Below are 26,388 nucleotides of genomic sequence, written 5' to 3' on the forward strand. Positions count from 1 at the left end.
AGAGAGGATGGAGGTCGGAATAAATAAAATCTATTTCGGAAAATGTAGAACGAGATAAATAGCCTAGATTTTCATTATTACAATCCTACTACTGTAGGTATATTTCCGTTGACGACTCTCTTTACAGACTAGCTCTTTTTAATAAAAATAGACCAGGATTTCAGAATATAGGTACCACTTCTAAAAATAAACAGCGTCGTTATTTAAATAAATAATAAAAAATATTTATTGCTTACCACAGTACGTACCACTACGATATTTAAACCTGTCATATTTTTTGTAAAATACTATTTGTGACTTAAACTGCGATATTTCAAGCAGTGATATAATTTTTGTGACTGCTCTCGTGGAAACTTCCAGTAAACACTTGAATAGTTGTTTTGGAGTTAAATGCGTGAAAATCACCATTTTCGAACAAAGGTATTTTAACGATTCAATTCAGTATGAACAACTCATTGTAAATGCGTGCCTAATGCTGTACGAGTTATAAACAATAAGAATACGCCAAGTATGTGATATTTTTAGGTATGTAATGTAATGTTATGTTTAAATGTTAGAGCTATACTGAATTTACTGAATAGTACCAAGATTGGGGATCCTGGCATTGTTATCTTCACCATATTACTCAGAATAGGGAGCCTTAAATAACAATGAAGTGAAGTTGGCTTGGAAGTAATAGGTACCCATTGTGGTTGGACCTCGGACGCGGATAAAAAACCCTTCAAATAAGCACCCTGGAATTAATTTGCACCATCATTATCCCACTTACTGTCCCAATGCTGCTTAAATGGTTAGAAAGAAGAAGAAATCACAAAGATCGTTGTTTTAAAGTTATCATAGCATTGTAAGCTTAGGCAAATAATAATTTTGAAGGTGGTAGAACCCTTTGTGGTTCGACTCCGGTGGCGGCACCGCCACACCTATTTCTGCCTAATAACAGCAGTATTAAGCGCTGCTGTGTTCCGTTTTGAAGGCTGTGGTATGGGAGACATACTTTTCCGAGGCGTTCCAGCTTAGTCCTCAGGGGTAGCGGGGCGTCAGTGGCCGACCTCAGGTAGGAATATCTAATCCTATCTGGGGTTGATTACAGATGTCCATGGACGGCAATAGCCACTTACCATCTGGTGGACTGCATGCTCGTCTGCTACACCTATATTATAAAAAAAATGTTTACTCAGTATTTTAATTCAATACGCTGGTCATCTAAATTATTCCTTAGGCTCGTTAGGAAGTGGAATAAGTGAAATTAAATTTTAATTACTTGTGTTTATCTACCATCTAACACGACCTAACATGATTAGCTAAACGACGATTAGTTACAATAGCTCATGTCGGAAATAGACACGAGTCTCACGAGCGATCGCAGTCACGACCGGCAAACATGCGGTAGTGGAGTCGGAAGAAGGCCTTCTACGGCATCTGGACCTATAAAATGTAACAAAAGAATTCTTGGTTCCCTAGGGTTGGCAATCATCTGAGTCGCTGGCAATCTGGCTAGCTGGCGATCTGGCTAGCAATCATCTTTATGTGATAGTTGCAGAGTTTGCGCGTATAATAAAGCGATTTAAGTTATATTTTTGACTGAACATTTAAACAAATTAGTAATTATGATGTTTTGCGTTTAAATTTATATTGCCTTTTACAAGATGGATATCACAGGAAATCTTTTATTTTAGGCTCAATGTTCCAGATTTATTATTGAATATATCAATAATTTAACTTGTGATCGAAGAAAATAAACCCAAAAGTCTAACTTGTAAAATAATAAATTACTTGTATTTTTAAATTTGTAATTCATATGACAATACGACAATATTAAATAAGTGAGTGATTTAAAGTAATTTAACTTGATTACTTATGATTTATACGCAAGTAAAAAAGGCACAATTATTTTAATCCACTTACATTCAAATAATAATTAATGCAAATTAAACTTTAAAAAAAGAAAATTGTGACAGCCCTGCTAATTTTTCTGTATAATTTTCTGTCATCTTATGGAAATTACGGAAATATCTAGATCAATACGAATGGCATGTGCGAAGTGATTTCACAAATCAGGATTATAATAAATAAACATGACATATTCAAGTTCAAACATCGGGAAGTCGCCTTGTCTCGGGTCAAAAGTCTAAACGATAGGCGGTAAGCGATTTATTCCCACAACACAGATTAAATCCGTAAAGCGATTTATTTTCTTAAACAAATTTAAAGATTGTATGACAATATAGTTATCAATAAAGTTACGCCAATACGCTTTCACTTTTTACAGGCTTTTATAAAACTAATAGTGAGTTTCTAAACAACTAAAATATAATAATAACCACGTAAAAATAGTGTCTGTATTGACTTCGCTGTATAACTAATAATCAGATATAATAATACAATATATAAAAATATCTCAATAAGTATATATTGTATTATTTTTGTTTATCATTCGTATTTACTAGGGACGTATATTTTTTTAGTTATGAATTTATAGAATTAGTACCTAAAATTCGTTTAAAGTTTTATATTAATCATTTTTTTGCGTTTGGACTGTGTACATTCAGAGTGAAGTATATTGGTAAGAGTAGTCATAGTGGTGGTAGCATTACGTCATTAATAGTCGATCCGATATTTTATCTACCAAAGATTGTTATAAGCCAATTTAATCGCTCCTCGCTTATGATTAGACCACAACGGATTGATACGCTACAACATGTTATGTGAGCGATATCAATTACACATTTAAACGTAATTAGCAATTTTATACATAAACACTTATTAGTTCAATGGTCACGATTAGTCTGCCTGCATAATATATTATATGTTATAAACGGTTTTGCATATGGATGAAGTTATAATCCCGTTTAATTTTAACGGATTTTAATATAAATGTATCCGGACTCTCGATAATATTAATATTAAATATTCAATGGAAATTAATAGGAATTTCATATTTAATCGGAATTTAAGTTACTGGGATTTATACGTAAAGTACGAGTATAAATGATGCTTCATTGGAAATTTTATGTAGGTGTGCGTGTTCAACGTCATTTGATCCGTGTACCGTACACTCTGTCCATTAGTGTGTGTTGTAAAAACGAAAACACATAACAAGAAAACATATCACATAATATGCATCCACGTTCGTTTACGATACATCTTACATTAATCAACATTATCAGCATCATCATCATCAACCCATTACTGTTCCTAAGCTGGGCACGGGTCTCCTCTCAGAATGAGAAGGATTAAGTCATAGTCCACCGCGCTGGCCAAGTGCGTAATTGGTAGACTTCACATACTTTTAAGATTTTTTATTATAGATCTCTCAGGTATGCAGGTTTCCTCACGATGTTTTCCTTCACCGTTTAAGCAAGTGATAATCAATTTCTAATACGCACATAAATTTGAAAATCAGAGGTGCCTGCGATTTGAACCTCGGTCCCCTCGATCGAGAGGCCGCGTTTCTTAACCACTAGGCTATCACTGCTATTACATTACATTACATTAATAACTTAATTAATTTTGAATGTACGGAAAAATTCGTAGCGTTGCGTGTAGCCCGTGTCATCTTTTTCGTAGCCGTAGCCACATGGTGCTACGAGCGTAGCACATTTTTTCTAATTTCTACAACGCGGAAGAGGCATCTACACGTATCATTGGCGATATATTTGTATCAACAAATAAAACATCTGCTTATATTATATTATTTGCCAGATATCGTTAATATATATTATTATGAGAGACTTGTATGACCTTAATCGTGACACAGTTTTTCTCGTGTAATATTTTGGCGTAAAATATTGATGTATCTTAAAAGATAAGATATAAACAGTCTATTGTGTACTATAATATCACTGGTAAAGTAATTGTTGTGTTCGTGTGCGGAATTAGTTCTCAATAGGAAGTTTTGATTAAACCAGTCTTCTCAATGTCAAAATTGGAAAAATATTATTTTTTCGAAATGCCAGTCTATTTTTGTAATTTTTGAATTTAAAAATCACTTGTTTTGGATTCCGGTGACATTTTTGAAAGGTAATAAAAATAGATAGTTTATGCGCTTATTTTTAAATGTAAACGTATCACAGAAGCAAGGAATTCAACTTATAAAGGCTTAGTGCGTCACCTGAACATTTAAAAAACCCTAAGAAATGAGGATGGAAGAACTATTCATGCAATCTTTAACAGTCTTATGATATGATGATGCGCGGACGAGCGGTCTTCGTACCGATTTCTAGATTCGATTTGGCTGGACAGACAACCGAATGACGCATTTGAATTCTGTTTCTGGGTGTGATACCAATGCCACCGGGAGTGTTGGGCTGTGAGTGTAGAAAGCGTCTTTATGTACTACTGCTGCATCCGTTATAGCTCTACAGCTGGAATCTCTTCTACACATGAAAAGGGCCATATGCCAAAGTACATCCAATACCAATAGTCAAGTGTAACTTCTGTCTAATAAGTAGAGGTTTAAGTGCTGCTTTGTTCTCGTTTGAAGAAAATGGTAAGGGAGAGGTATGCTCGTACTTATCCGAGGTGTTTCGACTTCGCAATGCTAGCAAGTAGCAATGCACCGGCTGATCCCAGGTAGGACTCTTATCTAACTTGGGGTTAATGGCAGGGTAGCAGTGTACACATCTACCATCAGGTGCAATGCATGCTCAATTACTACTTCTATATTATAAAAAAATATTAATAATGTATTTTGGAAAAAAAACATTGAGGTTTGCGTCATTGCGTTTATTTAATCGAAAAGATCTGAACAATCCACAATTGGCTTTTAAAATTAAAACATTTTCAAAAACAACATTTACCGAACCGTGAAGTTTTGATTTTTTTATACTTTCCTTGATCTTTATAAGGTTTCCTTGCTCATTTTTATTGCCCTACTTTTTCTCCGCAGTATTTCTTGTTCTATAACTTTCATATCGGAGTTTTTTATTTCTTGACGCTGTAACCCGTAATTGGTATTTTTAAATTTTGGAATTTTTGATTTTAAATGTTTATCTTTGGTTGGTCATAGTTAAAAGTTTGTTACATTACTGGGCGCGGGTTGCCCTTTCATAATGGTTTCCTCTACGTAGATTTCCTCTTGGTGGTGATAGTTGAATTCATCATTTAATTATTGTAAAATTAGGTTCGACGATTGGAAAAGTTGAAGCAACTTTTCTATTTGATAAGTTTATTTTTTATTCTAAAAGGGCAAATTCGGTAAAATATTTAGAAGTGGCAATTCGAACCAGATCTTGTATAAATCACCACTCCTATTTCTGTGTAGGTTTTACAAAGTAGGCAGTTTTTTTGCACTGAATTTTGTTTATATCTAAACTTATCAATCAATGTCTACGTTTAAATTTTTACACCTAATTATAATATTGATTAATGATTTACTATGTATTGAACACGCGCGAATATATAATTTGACAGTTGCATAAGCGAAAGGCGATCATCGAACTCTAGACCTTGGTATTGAACGTGGTCAAGGTTTCACTGTGCCGACGGGTTTTACTGGAAATTGGAGCGGTAATGAGCAAGACCGTATTTTTTGTTTTGTTTTGTTTCTATGGTATGGAAGTTTAATTATCTCCGGTCTGTGGGCGAGTAACGAGATATTAATCGTCTTATCGTAACACTTGTTGTTGACAAAATGCTTTATATTCGTATCTTTAATATTGTACTATATAACGTAACGTTTGTGGTGTGTGTTTTAAAGCGTAGTTATTTTATTTATATAATTTTTGTTTTAATAATTCTCGTTCAAGCATTTAAAAACGAGCACATATATAGTGCCGACGAATGAATTTTCGTTACAATTTCTAAATATTTCGACAGTTCTCGATTGAACGTTAAAATGTCTAATGTAAGTCAAACTGACGTGCTGCATCCTTCGAAGCAACTATATCCAATATACTGTCAAAAATGCTTTTCACAAAGGTACCATCACATTATTTTTAAATTTAAAGCATATTCTCAGAGATGTTATTTTTTTATTAAAACTCACTTGCCCAACTCCAGATTTAATGTTTAATCTATCTATACCTATCTATCTATATCTATACTCTGTATTCCGTAGTCATACTATTCTGCTACTACTTCGGTAGCTTCATTAAAATAGAATTTTAACGAAAGTTGTATCTGGTTAAGATTTTTTAACTAAAACTAATCATGTTACCTTAATCGACAGTAATGCAGTGTGATGAACACTTAAGTAAACTTCTTTGTTTTTCTGTTGCATGGCGGAAGAGTTTTTTTGTAAAAAAAAACTTAAATTGCTTTCCAATTCGTTTGGCTTATTAAGATAATAGTTAAAACGTGGCAATAAAAACTGTTTATAGCTTTATTGCAATAAAATGCAATTTCCGGTTTATTTTGGGTTATTAACATTTACATATATACAAATTCTAGAATTTTATATTAAATGCATCTGGAAGTTTTTGGTACTTAATATTGTACAAAATGAATACGCTAACTCCGTAGGTTATATAGATCTACGGTCCTACGAATATAGTGTAATGTCGGGCACGGTCAGAAGTTGGATGGGTGACCGTCAGTGGCAAAAAGCTACGCAAGACAAGCGTTATTGAGTGGAATTTTAAAACAATATAAAGGGTTTCAGTCTATATAATTAAATTATATAATGTATATAATTATAATAGTATAATAGAATAAAATTATAATAGGTACCTACTTACTACCTACTCTTCATATAATTTTATGATATGTTGTTCTTTAAGTAATACCTACTTTCTTGGAGCTGGCACGCATTTCGCTCAACGAATTGGTATAACCATTTCAAGAGAAAATACTGACAGCATCTTGGCAACTTTATCCAAGGACAGAAATGCTAATAATTTCTTATGATAGTGATTAATTGTGTTTATTCTTGTATTGTATGTATTTTGTAAGTTTTATTTGTAAGTAAGGTTATTGCTGTAGTCTTATTTATTATTTTTCTTATGTATTTTATGGTAAATTGTACCTAATACCTATTTTATGTAGCGGAAATTGATACATGTAGGTAACAATATAACATATCCCTTTATATAGAGTAGACACATTTTTGTAATATTCTGAAAGATAAAATAAGGCTCAAAAAGCGTTGATACTTACTATGTAAATTTTGTAAGCTCACCTTAAGTAATCTAGCATAATGAAACCTTTGATCTCATAAAGAGTTCAAAGGCCTCATCTTAAGCCCTTTTAAACATCCCTACGCTTGCACGTGGAGGGCTTCTGATCAATAACTAAATGGAGCGTAGTTTGATAGTCTCGAGTACTTCGCCCTTTGTACTGGAAAATTACATTTCAGTTTTATACTCTCTACAATATGTGAACAATATTTTTATGTTCTTTTATTTTTAAATGTATATATAAATGTATCGTACATTTATATGAAGTTGTAATTGGTCGTTGTTGTTTTAATATAACAACATACTAGAATTGTTGACGCATGTCGCAATAAGTAATACTAATCCTTTTAGTTGTACGAAAACTTCCAGGTTGAATTTCCAACAAAATGGCAATTAACTAATTAATTTACTTATTTGTTTCAGTATATGTTATGATGACATCTATCTATCGATCTAAGTTTATATAATTTCTCGGAAGTCCTCTGTTGTACGTAATCCTTACTAATCCTTACTAATATTATAAATGTGAAAGTAACTCTGTCTGTCTGTCTGGTTGTCTCTTCTTCACGCCCAAACCACTGAACCGATTTTAATGAAATTTTTTATAAAGATAATCTGAGACCCAAGAAAGAACATAGGATAGTTTTTATCCCAAAAATCCCACGGGAACTAGGGATGGCGATCTAAGATCGTTTAATCGGAGAATCGATCTTTACGACCCAAAACATCGATTATTTTAATCGATATTAGTAAGGATTGAATCGTAAACTATGCATTTGATCAAGTGATGTTCTTTAGCAAAGTTGAAGGTTTGAATTTTCAGTTTGATGTATGTTAGTATGTTATATTATTTTCTTTTAAACCCGGGCGAAGCCGCGGGCAAAAACTAGTCTTCCATAAATAAGTGCGTGTGTGTGACAACCGTCGGTTCGCTGGCCTGATGCAGTCTACTTCGGTTTAGAATCCGTCCCACAACCTATTTTAGGGGACGGAAATATTTAATGTAAGGAAAATTAGAAGACTTTCCTATGGATCTACTTCCTGGGCGGCAAATTTTTACACACGAACGCAGCAGGGCGGCATATTTTCGGGAGCGGCGAAAGCCTTTTGTCATTGATCTATTTTCAGTGGACCCACATTACATAACCGTTTTTTTTAATACATCACGTAACTTACTTGGCTAAGTACCTTACTACCTACTCAATAATATGACATTGTTCATGAATATTAGTAAAGGACAAATCCTTATTAAGGTTATAATTATCTCCCATAATACTATAGCACTATTTTTGTAGTGGTTAAGAATGTATTACGTGATATCCATATCGGTAATGTTGTTTGATTATATATCTTTAGTTAAGAATTTCTTGATAATAACACAGCCTGAATTAATTATCTGATCAATTATTATACTAAGGTGCAGAAACTAGGTGTTATGTTAAAAGTCTGTTTCCCTTTAAAGTTTGGAATTAAATTATGATTTAAAGACTAGTGCACTGGTCTCAAAGGGCTAATGTCTATTATTTTGATCAAGTTATTCGGTGCTAACATTTATAAATTGGGTACAAGCGGGTAGGTATTTTTAATCTAATAATTAATTATTGAGAATGTTATTTAAAAGCTTTTTTACTTCTAGAAACATTATTTTGTATAGTTCCATTTAGTTACTGGATTGTTTTAAATTATTTTAAACGATGTTTGTTTATTTTTATTTAAATAATATAATATAAAGGATACAGGAAACATTACAGACAGGATATTTCAAACAAGTTTATTATAGATTTTAATCGTGATACAGAATATTTTTATAACAATTTTTTCACATATATTAATATTTTATATATTATTTAAGTTCCTAGAGTTGTATCTGTAGATTATAATGCAGCTTTAAATATTTCTATTCAGGATCTAGAAGTGTAGTATAAAGTGATTGTCTTATTGTGACCTTCGGGTACAGTGCAATAGTTCTCGTTCAAGATAACAGAGAGATAATATAGTGAATATTCATACAATTATTACAGTGTAGCTTAGACAACTACTTAGCGGTGCATACAATGGTTCCGGCAGTGTACATTATTATTCGCGAAATAATCCATGTTAGAATATAATTCAATTAATTGCATTTGAATATTGTTTACAATAAGTAGCTAATGAAAATGTATGCTACTTGATAAGGGCTTAACAAACCAACAATATCTTATATATAAAATTCTCGTGTCACAATGTTTGTTATCGTACTCCTTCGAAACGGCTTTACCGATTTTCACCAAATTTTATATGCATATTCATTAGGTCTGAGAATCGGCTACTTTCTATTTTTCATACCCCTAAGTGATAAGGGTTGTTCACCGTTAACATTTTTTTTATTTATATGGCAACACAACGTTTGCCGAGTAAGCTAGTAATGAATAAAATCGTATGTTTATACTAAGGACTACGTGGGAATGTCTCAATGGTATGAAACCGAACTTTAACCCTTCAAAACACAAGTACATGCGGAATCCTTTCATTACTATTTCAGACATTTCCCACTTCGATGCATTTCCAGATGCCAGTATTTTCCTGTGCTTCGAAATAGTTATTTCTAAAGTGTGCCGCTACTATTTTCGTTGGGTTTCACGACGCAAATTTCCGTTACGACGGAAAACTTCCCCCATAGTGTTACAGTGCGTTACCATAACGCTTTAATGTGTGTAGGCCCTAAGCCCATATCTATATAATTTGACAGTTTTCACATATGGATTCGGATATTTTCAAAATCCATTAAACAGCAGTGCAAACTAGTGTTTTTAAGTATTGATATGTTACGAGCTTACGTCGCATTTACACGACTTTTATCATTTTCTTAAAAAATAATCAAATTGCTTTATTGATATATTTAAATAGATTCGGGAATTGTAGTTTGGATAGCACAGAGTAGGAAGGCCTTAAAAGTGTATTGCGTACACACAAGCAAAAAAACCAATCACACAATTTTACAATTACTCTAACTGGGTATTGAACCCGGAAGCTTAGTCACTGGCATTGTAACGAATGTACTAATAATTACAAGTACATAAAGAATTAATTAACCCACTTCAAAAAAGGAGGAGATTTTTCATTTGGCTTGCATTATTTTAAATTAATACGAATTTAATTGTTATCAGAACATCAATTATATTAAAATCATAACTTGGCATCTTATTACTTATGTTTTTAGGGTTCCCTACCCAAAGGGAAAAAACGCAACCCTTTTACTAAGCCTCCGCTATCTGTCCGTCTGTCACAGGACTCTATCTCCTGAAACGTAATAGATAAACACTTGATTTTTGACAGAGCATATATAAAGGTGGCCGCTATATAAACATATACTAAAAATGAAATTATATTTATAATAGTAAAATAATAGTTTTAATCCCATCGACTCAGTAGGCAACTAAAGCACCTATTTTATGTTCTGGATGTTCTAAATGTTCGTAGTAACCATTAGCAACAGGAATTATACACATGTTTTTGGTATATAAAAAATGTTTAGGAAGTAATACTTGAAACAGGTTTACCTGTTCTATTTTTTATGTGTATCGACCTAGTTTTAATATGGACATTGCTAATTATTTCAGTTTAATATTCAATATTCATTTGCATGTACTTTTAATTGTTTAAATCTATAAATAGTTTCAACAATATTATAACTTATAAGTATACGTTATCTTATTAACAAAACCCCTTCTCTTGATGGTACTTTTTTACATAAGAATATATAAAAAATATTTTTAAATTAAACACATAAACGGTGATTTGTACTGATATTGAAAGAAAGTTAATTTAAAAAAGTCTGTCTGTTTCAATGTCAGGGCTAATCAGAAATTCAGAACGGAACTCACGGAGCGCGAGTGTACTTCTACTGCCCACCGGATTTGAACAAGTGGTCTCTCTTAGTGTTTTTGAAAAATTTTAAACGTGTACCTAAAATGTTTTTCCTGAAATTTTCAGTTATGATTATGGTCCAATTTTGACACTGGGCACACTATTAGTTACGTAGTAACTATTTATTAATCTGTGCTATTAGTCTTCTTCTTAAAGTGCCTCTCCATACTATTGAAGGTTGGCTATCAGCTTCTTGCTATCCTCCTTGCTTTTAGCTCTGCAAAATAGCTCAGCGGCGTTGGCTATTCCGGTCCACTCTCAAATGTTACGTAACCACGACTTCTTTCTCCTGCCAACCTTCCGTCTTCCAGCTATTAGTACTATTAGTACTACTCTTATTATTATTATTGTACCAGACGAGCATGCACCACCAAGTGGTTACTGCCGACTATGGACATCTGTTATCAAGATACCAGATAGGATTACATATACCTACTTGAGGTCGGCCACAGATGCGCTGCTACCACTGAGGACTAAGCTGGCACGTCTCGGAAAAGTGCTCCCTTACCACACCCTTCAAACCGGAACACAGCAGCTAGTAACACTGCTGTTAATAGATGTGTGAGTGGTGCCGCTGGAGTCGAACAACAAAAGGTTCTACCACCTTCAAAAGTGTTAGTCAACATTCTATAGTTAGCAACTGAGTGCATATATCTTAATTAAAACTGTACGCATTAATTTAATCTGATATTATGCGTACAGTTAATTAGTGCAATGTGTAATGGGATCAAAAAGATAACGCAATCTTTATTGCCCGATATGTTGACTGTTTATGGAGCCATCACTTTATTTGCATTGTAATTTCTAATAGCATTCTGTTATTGCTTGTTGATTTTAAAATTTCTTTCGTGGCTTAGTGCTTGTTGATTTAAAAAGGACAGCTTATTACTCACCTAGAACGTGTTTTTGGCTGTTACTTCATGCCAACAAACCAAACGTGTATGCAAAATTTCAGATAAATCGGTTGGGGTTGACTAATTTAAAATTCAATTGCAAGATTTGACCGTCACATACATACAAAGGAACTAATAAATCATTTTAAATAAAAGCTTATGAAACAAATAGATTCACATTACTCCATTAATTAATTTATAGATATTTTTATTTTTTGATGAAATTTGAATAAAGTTTTCGTTAAAAATTATAGATATTTTTATTTTTTGATGAAATTTGAATAAAGTTTTCGTATAGGATTTTTACGGTTCCGTAAGTTTTTAAACTTGAACCGTAAAAATTAACAAATTGTCACGCATAATTAATCATACTATGCTTAGCAATCTTGTCTCATTTGTAAAGCAGTTAAAGAACAAGATCAAACGATAAATACGAGTACAATCGTACGTAGAATTGTTATGATCGACCTAAGGCTGACCGCCTATTACCGCTTTAGCTACTAGTAGTAGCTTTAACGGTTATTTTATAATGTGATTTTTTTAGAATATAGGAGTAGCAGGCGAGCATGCAGTCCACCTGATTGTAAGTGGCTACTGCCGGCCATGGACATGTAATCAACCCCAGATAGGATTAGTATTCCTACCTGAGGTGGGCCACTGATGCGCCGCTACCCCTGAGGACTAAGCTGGAACGCCTCGGAAAAGTAAAACGGAACACAGCAGCGCCTAACACTGCTGTTATGAGGCAGAAATAGGTGTGGCGGTGGTGCCGCCGGAGTCGAACCACAAAGGGTTCTACCACCTTCACAAATTGTTGGTCTATGAGGTCGATTAGTCTTACGTGAAGATATAAGGGATGTGTTTCTATCCGTTCTCAGATATGCCACCCTATGATTTTGCATAAGAATACTCTGATAACTAAATATTTTTTCATAATAATATAATGCTAATTAAAGCATTATAATATTTTCAAAATAGATTAATAATATACCAACCCCACAAATTAGTGGGTGGTTTGGAAGGTGAGGTTAAAGGTAAGTTGCGAGAATATTGCGACTGACAGAAGTTGCTCACCGATTATTTAGTAGCTCATGCTTCTATAACAGACGTCTATAACATGACTGTTAACAGATTTTTCGAAAAAAAGACGAAAATTTGCTTCTCGACAGTCTCAATAAATTGGACGCCTGAGCGGCAGTGGACTAAGCGGCTGTTCTGTAGCTTGAGGTAGCTTACGCAACTATCTCTCACGTGATGGTCGCCAATGAGCGATCAGCCTTAATCCTGACCTTATGCGTTAGTTAGATCCGTTTTGATAAATTATCATTTATCACTAGCTTATTTATGAATACTGTTCTGCATTATTATGAATTCAAAAGTTAAAAGATCGCGAAATTATTTCTTTATTTTAAATACGCTTTTCAAATAAATATGTAAAAAACACAAAGGGATATATTACATCGTAAATACACTCTTACAGTTCTCATTATTTAATATTATATTTAGTACATATATTTTAATATACTTTACCACCGTAAAAACACCAGAACAGAAATCAATTTTTTTTTTAAATGTCTGTTGAACCAGGGTTCGCACCCGGAAGCCTGCGTGTCAGACTGCTATTGACCCCACGCCTCTACGAACTCGTCATTACTTACTAATTATTATAAAATATAATTTAATTATGAACATCTTCGTTAATAGGAAGTTAACCATTTGTTAACTCGTTAAAATAACCGGTATGAAGTGAATAAACAAGATAACATTGTTTGTTGATAAAGTTAACTTGAACTATAATTAATGTTCTCGTGTTAATTGTACTGTGTTTTATCTCACGGTCGATTAGCAATGGATCTTAGCTGATCTTATGAGCCTGTGAGCTGTTTTGCAAGCGTATTGACATCATCATCAATTACTGTCTCACAAGTGGGTACGGGTCTCCTCTCAGAATGAGAAGGATTAGGCCATAGTCCACCGCGCTGGCCAAGTGCGTATTGGTAGACTTTACTTACCTTTAAAAACTTTTTTTAAGATTATTATATTGATATATGTGTCCTGGGTTTAATTTCAGCAAATTATTACATTTTTTGTTTTAATATTATTGTAATGTTTGGCCGAGTAGTGTAATGTTATTTTTTATAATATAGGAGTAGCAGACGATAATATAGGAGTGTTCTTCGAGTATATGCACATATGTCTCATTCTTTGGCACGACTTTTAGCCAAATCGGCTTGACGGATTTTAAAAAATAAGATGTCCTTGGGTTTATCTGAATTTGTAGGAAGTCGGGGTTTTTTATAATAACTTTCTGGTTCGTAACATAACTTTCTCCTGTTAAATTTAACCTTTTTTAATTTTCATATGTTTTAATGGGGATTTGACGACCTTTGGAGGGCACGTAAAGTCATTAGCCCGGGTTGAGTAACAATTGTTAGACCATTTTTCGAAGGTATTATGGATCTCCCAAATGTGGAAGAGACTCGTGCCTAAAAATAAGGTATCCCCCAGTTATAGAAGAGACTTATGTTCAAAAATTGGCTATAAAAAGAGTTGTAGCTACTACCTGTGCTACTAACTAGTTATTACCAACACTGACATAAGTGCTAATGGTAACTTACCAATTACTGTGTCATATACCAAAGATATTAAATTACTGCCGCATACTTCAATAACTTTGTTTACAACTCAGTATTCACGAACTAATAAACTTTTACGACTGCAAAATAGTGTTTTCAGATACATTTATAGCTTAAAAGCTATTTCGAATAAGTACAGTACCCTTACCATGAGTTTCTACGTTTTGACAAATATAACTGTTTTGGTATTTGTTTACGTATTTGCCACATACAATTTCCAATCAGCGCCTCTAGCGCATAATATCATAACTTGGAAATTATATGGGCTAATACGTAATCAAATACCAAAACAGTCATATTTGTCAAAACGTAAAAACTCATGGTAAGGGTACAGTGCAGAATTCATGTCGGCGGGCTGTGGAATTTGCAATAAAAGTACGGTATACGAAATGAAAATGTTAATATTTGATCGACTTCAAAATATATGAGAAATATTTAAAATTTCATGTATGAATTGTTTGAATGAATTTCAGTATTTATTCAAGTATATTATATCGTTGCCAAAGGGGTAGCGACATAATACACTTGAATAAATACTGATGTATGAAGTGAAAGATTACAGAGTGCATGTAGGTACTCGTAAAAATTACACTATTGTGTTTTCTGACCACCTTTGATACATGGTGAGTTCAGAGGATTTCGGGTTCGGTTACTGGTTAGGCAGTCGTATTAATAACATTTTGACATTTATCAAGGTCTACTTTTGTAGCAATGACTTTTGTAATTGGGAATGCTTGTTGCATATATTTTGCAATCTACGCTTATGAATGAAGTCCGGTCAAATTGCAGATCTATTATTGTTTTAATCATTTTAAGTAGCTTTATTTATATTATATTGTCCCACCGTTGGACCCCTGTCTCCCGGACATGAAAGGAAATTTATTATGATTCACAATATAGTATTATGAAAGTAAAAATAAAAAATACTCTTAATTGTACCCAGAAATGTAGATATAAAAAGAAACAAACAAATTTAAAAACAATACAAAAGGCGGTCTAAAAAGAGACTTCTTTCAGACGACCTTACGGCGTGCAGTTATATTTACGATGAATAGAAAAATAGATGCTTATTTATTTAATTAAATTTCGCGTTGTATTTTAAAATATACAATACATTCATTTGGTATTCAATTGAAAGGAAACATGTTGACCATCACTAATCCGATAGATTAAGGTATTGAGAATATAAATTATTATTTCTATTTTGCAATTATAATTTTATTGTTTTTAAAAATAGATTAATGTTTGTATGCATTTGTATGTTTATTTATAGATGATAATATAATGATAATATGTTTCAAGATTTTCATTTTATGTTGGTGATGTTGAATGCGTTCAAATATTTTTATAAATAATAATATTTTTTTTCTATTGTTTTGCATATTTTTATGTAAGTTAAACAATAATTACAGGAACACAATATAAGAAATACAATTCACATAATTTGCAAATTAATGGCATTTGACATAAATCACGTATTAGTAAAAGTAACTTAATTAAATTTGCGCTTAAATATTATATATTTACCGTATATTTATCAATCCTGGCATTGTCATGTTCGAAGTGTCGCTCCTTCTCCTTCAAATTCACAATATTCCTGGCACTTGCAACAGCCATATCGAACAACGAAAAATAAAACAAATTTACGTTAATCTGTACGTTCTGTCACTTCGCGCGCGAATTCGGATGCGTTCGGCTCTCGCGTGCTCCGCAACGGGATCGCGTCGAGATTCCAAGTTCGAATGGTTGTGAAATATCGCGCTTCTTTTATATAAAAGCTGTAAACTGAACGCGCCCCCTCGCTCCTGTCCCTTTCATATCCGTATGTTTAATCCGTACGCGGTGGCGGCGAACGTTTCCTACGGCCTGAGCGCTTGCTTTTTGTTTATGGACCCGTTTGTGTATAGACGCTGAACGTTTCAGGCACGCGCCGTGGTAATACAATGATATTATTTTTTGTATAATAATATTTTTACAAGCACGTCTGTTCAAAATGATATAATTCGTAAAATACACATTGTAAAACAACACCTTTTTGTCTGTTACGAAACGTGTCTGACACGCCCTTTGTCTGTAAGTGTAAATAAACGCTAATTTGCCTAGTTTTAATTAAGGTTTACGAATTTCACAGTGCAATAATACTCAGAGTATCTTTCAAAATACCCTCGTCCTAATTAAATTTATAAGTCAATAGAGATTCCAATAGAGATCCCAAATCAATCAATACAGATTATGAAAGACGTCAATTGGTTTTAAAAATAATAAAAAATTGTAAAATAATGGTTATAAATAAGTTAATAAATTGTATATAGAATTAATTATCATGCAATCCGTGAAAAACATGTCTGGTAAACTTTACTTGGCCATTATCACTACACTTTATATGCATGTTTTACATTAATTCAATTTTGATAAAGCATTAAAATAATTTGCTTTTAAAGCATTAAAACAATATAATGTACTAGTTTTTGCCCGCAGCTTCGCTCGCGTTTAAAAGAAAATAATATAACATACTAACATACATAAAACTAAAAATTTGTACCTTGAACTTTGCTAAAGATCATCACTTGATCAAATGCATAGTTTACGATGCAATCCTTACTAATATCGATTAAAACAAAAGATTTTGGGATCAAAAGATCGATTCTCCGATTAATCGATCTTAGATTGCCATCCCTAGTTCCCGTGGGATTTCCGAGATAAAAACTATCCTATGTCCTTTCTCGGGTCTCAGACTATCTTTGTACAAAATTTCATTAAAATCGGTTCAGTGGTTTGGACGTGAAGAAGAGACAACCAGACAGACAGACATACAGAGTTACTTTCGGATTTATAATATTAGTAAGGATAAGGATTTTCAGCGTCTGTACCTACGTTCATAAGAAAAACTTCTTAAATTAGGTTACTGAAAATAATTTCTGATTAATGTAAGTTAAGATAAGTTTTTTATAACATACGAGTAGCAAACGAGTGTGTAGACCATTTGATGTTAAGGATAGACTACTGTAGTCAACCCTGAATAAGATTATTTCTACTTAAAATCGGCCCGAGATACCCCTGAAAACTACGCTCGAATGCCTCTGAACAGTTCGTCTCTTCTACCACACCCTTAAAACCAGAACAAAAAAGTAACACTGCTGTTATTAGGCAGCAGTAGGTGATGCCGCCGGAGTCTTATCGCAGAGGGTTTTACCCCCACCAAATATAATATATATAGGTAGGAAGTGTTTGCGCAAGCCCAAGCGCATAGCGCAAAGGAATGATTTCCGTCTTCCGTTCTGGAGGTTCGGGTTCTATTGCACCTCTCATTTATTGAATCAACTCTCAAAAAACGGAGTTAGACACGTAGATATTTGTATGGAATTAATTGATTAATTATTTGTAACAGTGAAACAAGTTCAAAGAAAATGTATGTCTCAGAAATCTCCAGAAAATTCACAGTATTCGTTCCATTAAGTAATTAAAAAGAAGATAGTTCAATATGTATAATGATAAATAATTTATTCTTTCAGAGCTGTTACAGTTACCACCGTTGCATTAATATTTTGTAAAAGCGTCATTTACCCTAGATACGAATGTGAAGGTTGCGGCAGGCAGTAGGTACATTGTTGCAGAGTCCCTTGCTAATAATTCCGAACGGAGCGCCATGTTACTATGCGTCTGCGGAGACTTGTGATCGTAATTGAAGTAGTAAACTCCATCTGATGTTAAGTGATCACTTCCGCTCATGAACATTGGCATTCCTCAAAGAGTCGTCCTGAAATCGATTACAGGTGGAATATCCATGATGATTAAGAACGTCATGAAAAATAAAATGCATCTTATTAGGTATTGGAAGGTTACTACAGTGTTAAATGTCTCAGCATGAAGTGTATACTAAACTATTACATGTTTCCGATAACTATCATAATATGTATATCATTGCATATAATTATACTTAAGGAATGATGAAGAACGTGCTGCCCCGGTAAAATCACAAAGAGAGGAGACCCTCTCAGAGGAAAAGTGGTTAAGGCCATTTCACCGCGCTGGGCAAGTGCGAATTGTTAGAATTCATACACCTTTAAGGACGTTTCCCATTGCCGTTTTTAAGCAAGTGATCATTATTTTTAATACACACAATAACTATTACTTACAAGCATAGCATAACAAATTTTAGCAAAAAGAAAATCTCAAAATAATAGTTGTTAAATGACGACACAAGACTGTTACTATACATAACTACGTAAACTGTGTTTATAACCAAAATTGTAAGGATACCTTTACCTTGTAAATTTACAATTAATGATCTATAAATAATGTATGCTAAATGCTTTTTTTATACAAATTTATAAACAAGTGTTTATTTTCACTTTTGTTTTTATTGTTTTTGTAGGTAGTTTCAAACATCAGGTAGATGAAACACGACTCAAATTTTCAAGATAAGTCGATGTAATTTCCTTTGTGATCTTGCTTATTACGGGAAATGAAAGAGTACAAGCAAAATTTTAATATTTCTTCTCGATCCATTTATAAACAATGAACAACACAAGCCTGTTTATAAGTTACGGATTATTTAATAATACATGCTAAACGCCCGAATTGTTTAATAAAATAATTTGTATTTGTTCTAGCATAAAATTGCTGTTTCGTGACAATCATACGCCGCGTTCGATCAGCCAGATTGATTCGTAGCAACAGGTTTATATAAAATTGCTTCCTAGAGATACAATATTATTTATATAGGTACTAGGTGTTTGCTTGAATCGCGTTTCAGTCCATGGCCTGTGTAGATCATAAATGATCATTATAAAATAAAAATATGTCACAAACATCAAAGGTGCCATTCGTGGCTAAGTTTCATGCGTGTTTCCGCGTTTCAGAAGATACACTAAACCATAGGATTCGATTTTAATAAATGGAAATCTCCCGTCAAGCTAGTTCGGAGCTTCTATATATGTAAGTTGTTGAGAAAAAATCGATAGCGTGATTTGGAATACTAGTGGCGTCTTCTCTTGACGAGTTGTGGGGTTTTGCGACATGGTTAATGAAAAATTAACTTGTAGGTACGGAAACGGTTGTCTCTGTAGTTCCGGTACTAGAATAGGTCTACGGTATCCACTGCCTGGCGTAAGAGGCGACTAAAAGGGGGCTTCCGGGGTTGCGGGCGGCAAGAGTGGGAGCTCGAACCGTCCAGTAAGCGACCGCGGGAGGGACGGCGGTATGTGTGGTCGTGAACACCAGATGTTGTGGGAGGAGCAAATGCTGCCCCAGGACACAGCCCGATCGGGGTATCACGCTCGGAGGATCACGGGGTATCCTACTACGTTGGGTACCTTTTGAAGGTTTCCCCCTCGTAAAGATAAAAAAGGTACGGAAGCGGTAAAAATGTATGTGGCGTGAAATAATTAACTTTTTAACAGGCTTTATAACCAACTTACTTATGAATGTTAGGTTTAATAAAGCATTTTATACGCGTAGTTCTACAAGGATACATGTGTCATAGGTGCTATGCTTATGCGATGCACACATCGACATCCAGGACAGACAGAAACACATAATTTCAATGTCCTAAATGATTTCTTAATCCAATAACAAACACAGCAAACGGATAGGATGAGGGAAAATAAAACTAAACAGCAAGGTTAAAACGTCGGAGTTTAATATAAATTAACCCGTGACCTTAACCGTGAGTTCAACTTTACTCTTGATTCTTGCAAAGCACGTGTGCCTATACACGTATGTAATGTCTTACTAAGTACCCTAGTACTTTTCTTTTCTTTTTTCTAGGACGGGCTCTTTAAGCATATTTCTTAGATTACCCTAGTAATCTGAGAAATGCCATACTACTAAACTAATGGCATTAATACGTCATGCCATTAGTTTTAAATTCAACATATTATTTATATTTCTTTTCGCGACTTTTTTTTCTGAAATACTATTATTTTCATCTATTATTTATCTATTTTCAATTCCCTTTTTTCTCTTTTACGTATTTTTCTCAAATCTGAATACAGCACTCAAGATTGTTGTAATTTACTTTACGCGATTTAAATAAATTAAATTACGCGAAAAGAGGTGTAGCGGTAGTATCTCCAGTGTTAAACGAAAAAATGGTATCACCTAAAAAGTCCTAATTAGCAATTATAAAAAAATACTTAGCAAAAAAATAAATCATTGTCCTTTTTCATAGAAACTTTATTTTAAACGGAATTACAAAAATATGTTGATGTTCGGCGACCATATGACTTCGATCTATACTTTCGTTGAATTGCAATTAAACACGTGTACCTTTTTTGCGAATTATACTCTTACTTCCTTTTTATCGTGGCATTGAAATTAACTAATGCACATAAGTAATGCATTGGTGCGATTACTTACCTACTGTTAAATCCTACACGACACTTTCGCCAAACAACTGGTTGATATCATTATTTGTTGTAAAAACAGTAGACTTGGTATAATCTTTAATTTTAGTGTAATTATAGTGCGAATTCTATAAGAAAAATATTTTGACGTAGCATTTTAATTTGTTTTTTATATATAACCGCCAATTCGGCGGGTTAGATCGTTTGTTAGCGTGACGACGTGCGATGCATACGAAACGGCATCTATTAATCTCGACGCACGGCAGTGCCTCCGCCAAGTCGAGCCAAAAAAGCGGCACGGCCGTACCATTCTTTTCTCGATTTATCTTTTATTTTAATGAAGATCTAAATTGGAAAGTTCCAATAAAACTCAACTCAAATAGTTACATAAACCATTTAAACATAATTTAAGTTGTGTTCTGATTTGCAGTCTGTTTAGTCCTTATGCCTTAGGAAAGCAACGTATCTGTGTTCGACCTTAGATGGGCCAGACCTTGGGTTTATCACAGATATCGATGAGTGGCAATGTACATATTCTTATAGAATGTTTTTTAATTAAATTACATAAATAGGATGTGATTTAAAATATTAATGTGTTAAATTTAGACTTAGTCGTAAAACGTCTGAAGAATTCAGGAAGAGTATTGACTGCTTCCGACAAAACCGTTTTATGATAGTCCGTATAAAATGAATAGCTTAGCAACTATTTTATTACTTAATTTTGTGCATTATGTTGAAATTTTGATCCTTGAATGCACCGAATATAAAATTATAGATTAAGATATTCTTTATCTTAAATCGATAAGTTAGGAGATAGTTGCATTTCATGGACATGTGTAGTTGACGCAAACTCTTAATGATATTTGTTTAACATTGAAGTAACGAGCATGCAGCCCATCTGTACCCTTACCATGACTTTTTACGTTTTGACAAATATGACTGTTTTGGTATTTGTTTACGTATTTGCCCATACTATTTCCAATCAGCGCCACGAACCGATTTTAAAGAAATTTTGTACAAAGATAGTCTGAGACCCGAGAAAGGACATAGGATAGTTTTTATCCCGGAAATCCCACGGGAACTAGGGATGGCGATCTAAGATCGATTAATCAGAGATTCGATCTTTTGGACCAAAAAGTCGATTATTTTAATCGATATTAGTAAGGATTGAATCGTAAACTATGCATTTGATCAAGAGATGATCTTTAGCAAAGTTGTTGTCCATGAGCCAACGAAGGTTTCAGAGTTGGTATGACCAATTTTCGCCAGAAGGCGCCACTGTCATTCCAATAAAGGTACGAATTTTCAGTTTTATGTATGTTAGAATGTCATATTATTTTCTTTGAAACGCGGCCGAAGCCGCGGGTAATAACTAGTTTAGTCTAATTCAGTTACGAATGACTTCCGGTAGCATCCTGTTCTATTTTAAGTTGCAGATGTCCATGAGTGGCTGCGACATTAATATACACTGCACTGGCATTTGTCACTTCAATTTCTAAAACATATAGTTCTGCAGATGTCTATGGCTAGCTGTGCCATTAAAACGTCCCTGTAGTTCCGGGATTAGAATAGGACTACGGTATCTCCTGCTTGTCGTAAGAGGCGACTAAAAGGGGGCTTCCGGGGTTGCGGGTGGCAAGAGTGGGAGCTCGAACCGCCCGGTCAGCGACCCTGGGAAGGACGGCGGTATGTGTGGTCGCATACCGTCGTACACACCAGACGGTGTGGCGAGCGTCAAGCTCACCTGGGCGGAGCCGGACGATGCAACGCGCTAAGAGGACTCCGGTTGCGTTCCGTTCCGTAACGTCGTGTCGCAAAAGCTGTAACATTAATAACGTTACATACGCATTTGTTGCTTCAATATCTATGACATATAATGCGTATATATAAATTTTCGATTTATTTATGACCACGGAAGAAGTTGTAAAACACTATATCCGCGAAACAAATACGTTACATAAATCTCGTTACACTGTTTGACATTTATGATGTCGCCTCGCGGTAATAGACGTATGGTCACTCAAAAGGTCAAGATAAAAGTATTTATGACACCCACAGTTTTATAGTATTGGTGCCTGACCTTAAGTTGTGCTATGATTTTTATCGTTAACTCATTACTCTCCCACTGCTACGCACGGGTCTCCTTTCAGAGTGCTGTTTAGAACATATTTCATCGCGTTAGCCAAGTACACACACATTTGAGAACTATTAATTCTTAGGCAAGTGGTTGATAGGTTTCGTCATATTTTCCTTCGCCCTTATAATAAGTGATAAGTCGTTTTTAATGCGCACATAACCGTTCCAAAGACATGAACTTCTAATCTCCTATCCATACCTGTTCAAAAGACATTACCGTCGGTCCTCTCTTATTGAGAGGCCAAATTTTAACCCTCAGGCTATACTAAAATCTTAATAGAAGTCAATCACAGTCCATCGATGTGCCATATTTGAGGATTGAGTTAGAACACTTCATATTAGCATCTTTACTTATCACACTCTTCAAACCAAAACACAGTAGTATTAAATTAATTTCTTCGCTACAAAATGAAGTCTTTATTGAAAAATAACTAATTATAAACAACTTGTTACGTTAGAATATTAAAAAAGTTCAACGAACCTCAATTGTGCAATCATGCAGATTTCGATATAACCTTATTCACAAAATTGCTTTTGAACTTGAATTTCGAAATGAAAAAACTAACCTACCTCAAAGTACAAAACAGACATTTTTAAAACAAGGTCATGATTTTATAAGCTTCGCGTTAGTTCAAAATGAGGTGCAATTAATTATGATTGACTAATTTTTTAATTAATTATTCGCTGTCATTATATTTAAAACTGTTTTAAGTGTGAATCAGTTTTTGTGTTTCAGTGGAAGGATGGGACGTTACTTACATACCGACTATCTTAACTCTTAGCAGGGGTAACACATCTGTAATAGAGCACAAGAACGCTTATTCTATATGGAGTTTTTTTTTATAATATAAGAGTAGCAGACGAGCATGCAGTCCACCTAATGGTAAGTGGCTTCTGCCGCCCATGGACATCTGTAATCAACCCCAGATAGGATTAGAGTTTCCTACCTGAGGTCGGCAACTGATGCCGCTACCACTGAGGACTAAGCTGAAACGCCTCGGAAAAGTCTGTCTCCCTCCCACACCCTTTAAACCGGAACACAGCAGTGCCTAACACTGCTGTTATTAGGTAGAAATAGGTGTGGCGGTGGTGCCGCAGGAGTCAAATCACAAAGGGTTCTACCACCTTCAAATTGTTTACAGGCGTTCATGGGCGGCAGTGACTTCTTATCATCTGACCAATTACTACTGCAATTAAAAAAAGATAAAAACGAGTTTTTTTGTAAGACGGTTATATTATCTTAGACGGATAAGTGTTTTTGCACAATCACAATGCACACATATCGCCTTAATCAATGCTTAAAATCACAAGGTTAACAGTTTTCGTAGCCTTATGCTAATGCGACATTCTTTAACTAATTTAGCACTTACTTTACACAACTTCATTAAAATTTTAGTAAGTACTTTTGCTTAGATTAGAGATGGCGATTATTTCCGAAATAGTTGATTCTTGAATTGATTCGAATCGAAGTGTGATAAATGTATTCAGAAAAAAATCGAGGCCTAAAGAACCGATTCTCAAAAAATTTAAACTATCTAATTAGGCGCGACGCTAGTGAAGAAAAATGTCACCAGAATCAATCAATCACTGAAATAGTATCCGTCATGTCTATAATACATTTTTATTAATATACCAACAACTTCCAAAAAAATCTAATTTCAATTTTTAGGAAAAAATATAAATATAGTAAATTGATATTTTTTCCTAATAAATAATAGTTTATTTTTGGTCCAAAAAAACCGATTCTTCGATTAATCGATCACAGACCATCCCTAACTTAGATACCGCAATCAAGGATCTATTTTGTACGTAATTGTAATACAAATGGTTACTTAGATTGTAGTGTGTCTAGGCAAAGTAATTGGTATATTACCTTCGTTTTAGCTAAATATTTAGAATTAGATTCAATGCCGTTCGTAGCTATTTTCTGTATACACAAGAGATACATCTAAATAGGGCAAAAATCCCTATTTAGATCTATATAGATAGACATCCCTATTTAGATAGATCTGTATAAACAAGAGAGATCTAAATAGGCAAAAATTGCGACAGTGACAAAATTGACTCCGTAAGATTAGTCCGTAAAGACAGATGGACAAAAATATTATCTTATAAGTGCATAAAATTGACGTTGAAGTATATAACACAGTTAGACTCTAGAATCAATTGATTAATGCCATTAAGCTTGGCATATCTAAGTGTTTTATATGAAGAGTTTTTATAATTAATTTTACGTAAATTCTCCATATCACGATTCCTCACGATCCATTCTTTAATAAAAAAAACGTTCTCAAACGTGTGTGTCTTTTAATTCGCAATTGGTTAGCAAGGTAGATTATAGCTTTATCCTTCTCACTTTGACAGAACATCCGTGCCCAGCAGTGGGACAGTAACATGTTAACTTAACTCACAACCTGAAAACCACGCAAGCGCAGACTCGGGCGGAATACGAGTATAGTAACGTATATAAAATGAGTTATGCATTTTTGTTTGATTCTAATTAACATATGACTTAAGACTTAGTTATTTAAACGTTACAGACAGACAATTTATTATTTTCGGGGTTCCGTACATCAAAATGCAGGAACGCGAAGAGGTGACATGTTAATATATATCGATTCTACGTCTTTTAGTTGTGAAAAAAATCAAAATTTCGTGTCGACGGGATCAAATGATATGACCGTTTATGACGTAGGTATATTTTGCATGTTTGCAATATTGCAAGGGACACAAACCCTATAGATTGACCAAGCATTGTATCCCATTGACCTAGAAACATAAAATTTGGCAAGAAGCTATATCTCATAACACTTTGGCACATGTAAAGAAAATAGTTGTAAAACAGAATAAGCAGTTTAATTGCAAATCGTTAAAACGCGATTTTACTAAAATTATATTACAAACTAGCTGACCCGGCAAATTTTGTTCCGCCTCAAAATCTATTCATCAAATATATTTCATATAAAATATAGCCTATGTTACTCGTGGATAATGTACCTTTCGAATGGTGAAAGAATTTTTAAAATCGGCCCAGTAGTTTTTGAGCCTATTCATTACAACCAAACAAACAAAAATTTCTTCTTTATAATATTAGTGTAGATTATTATTTGGTGTTGGTACTGAACCCTCATTGTGTCAGTCCAACTCGCACTTAGCCGGATTTTTTATTGTGCAGATGACCTAGATTTAGCGAAAGACGACCCTGACGGTCACAGGACCTGCACCCCACCATTTAATTCCGACTCACGCTGAATAAGACCTCGATATGATCATAAACAACATAGTAACATTGAGTTGGATATCTAAAAATAATAGGTTATTATATCGTATATTATTTATAACTAGGTAGGATTTA

At 34.0% G+C, this 26,388-nt stretch overlaps 1 protein-coding gene across 2 annotated transcripts in view; it reads right to left on the reverse strand.

Moving 5' to 3' along the window:
- The window catches only part of Aanat (arylalkylamine N-acetyltransferase), a 46,299-nt gene extending 29,996 nt beyond the window's left edge, over positions 1-16,303 (reverse strand). For both annotated transcript variants that reach the window (XM_073074818.1, XM_073074828.1), the window contains exon 1: positions 16,078-16,303. In XM_073074818.1, coding sequence (XP_072930919.1) covers positions 16,078-16,167 — 90 coding nt within the window. In that variant the 5' untranslated portion in view covers positions 16,168-16,303. The remainder of the gene's footprint in view (positions 1-16,077) is intronic.
- Between the last annotated feature and the right edge of the window lie 10,085 nt (positions 16,304-26,388).

This window comes from Epargyreus clarus, unplaced genomic scaffold, assembly GCF_041222505.1.
Source record: "Epargyreus clarus isolate Ecla_fem2 unplaced genomic scaffold, WU_Ecla_fem_2.2 ptg000001l, whole genome shotgun sequence".
NCBI classification, from domain to species: Eukaryota; Metazoa; Arthropoda; class Insecta; order Lepidoptera; family Hesperiidae; genus Epargyreus; species Epargyreus clarus.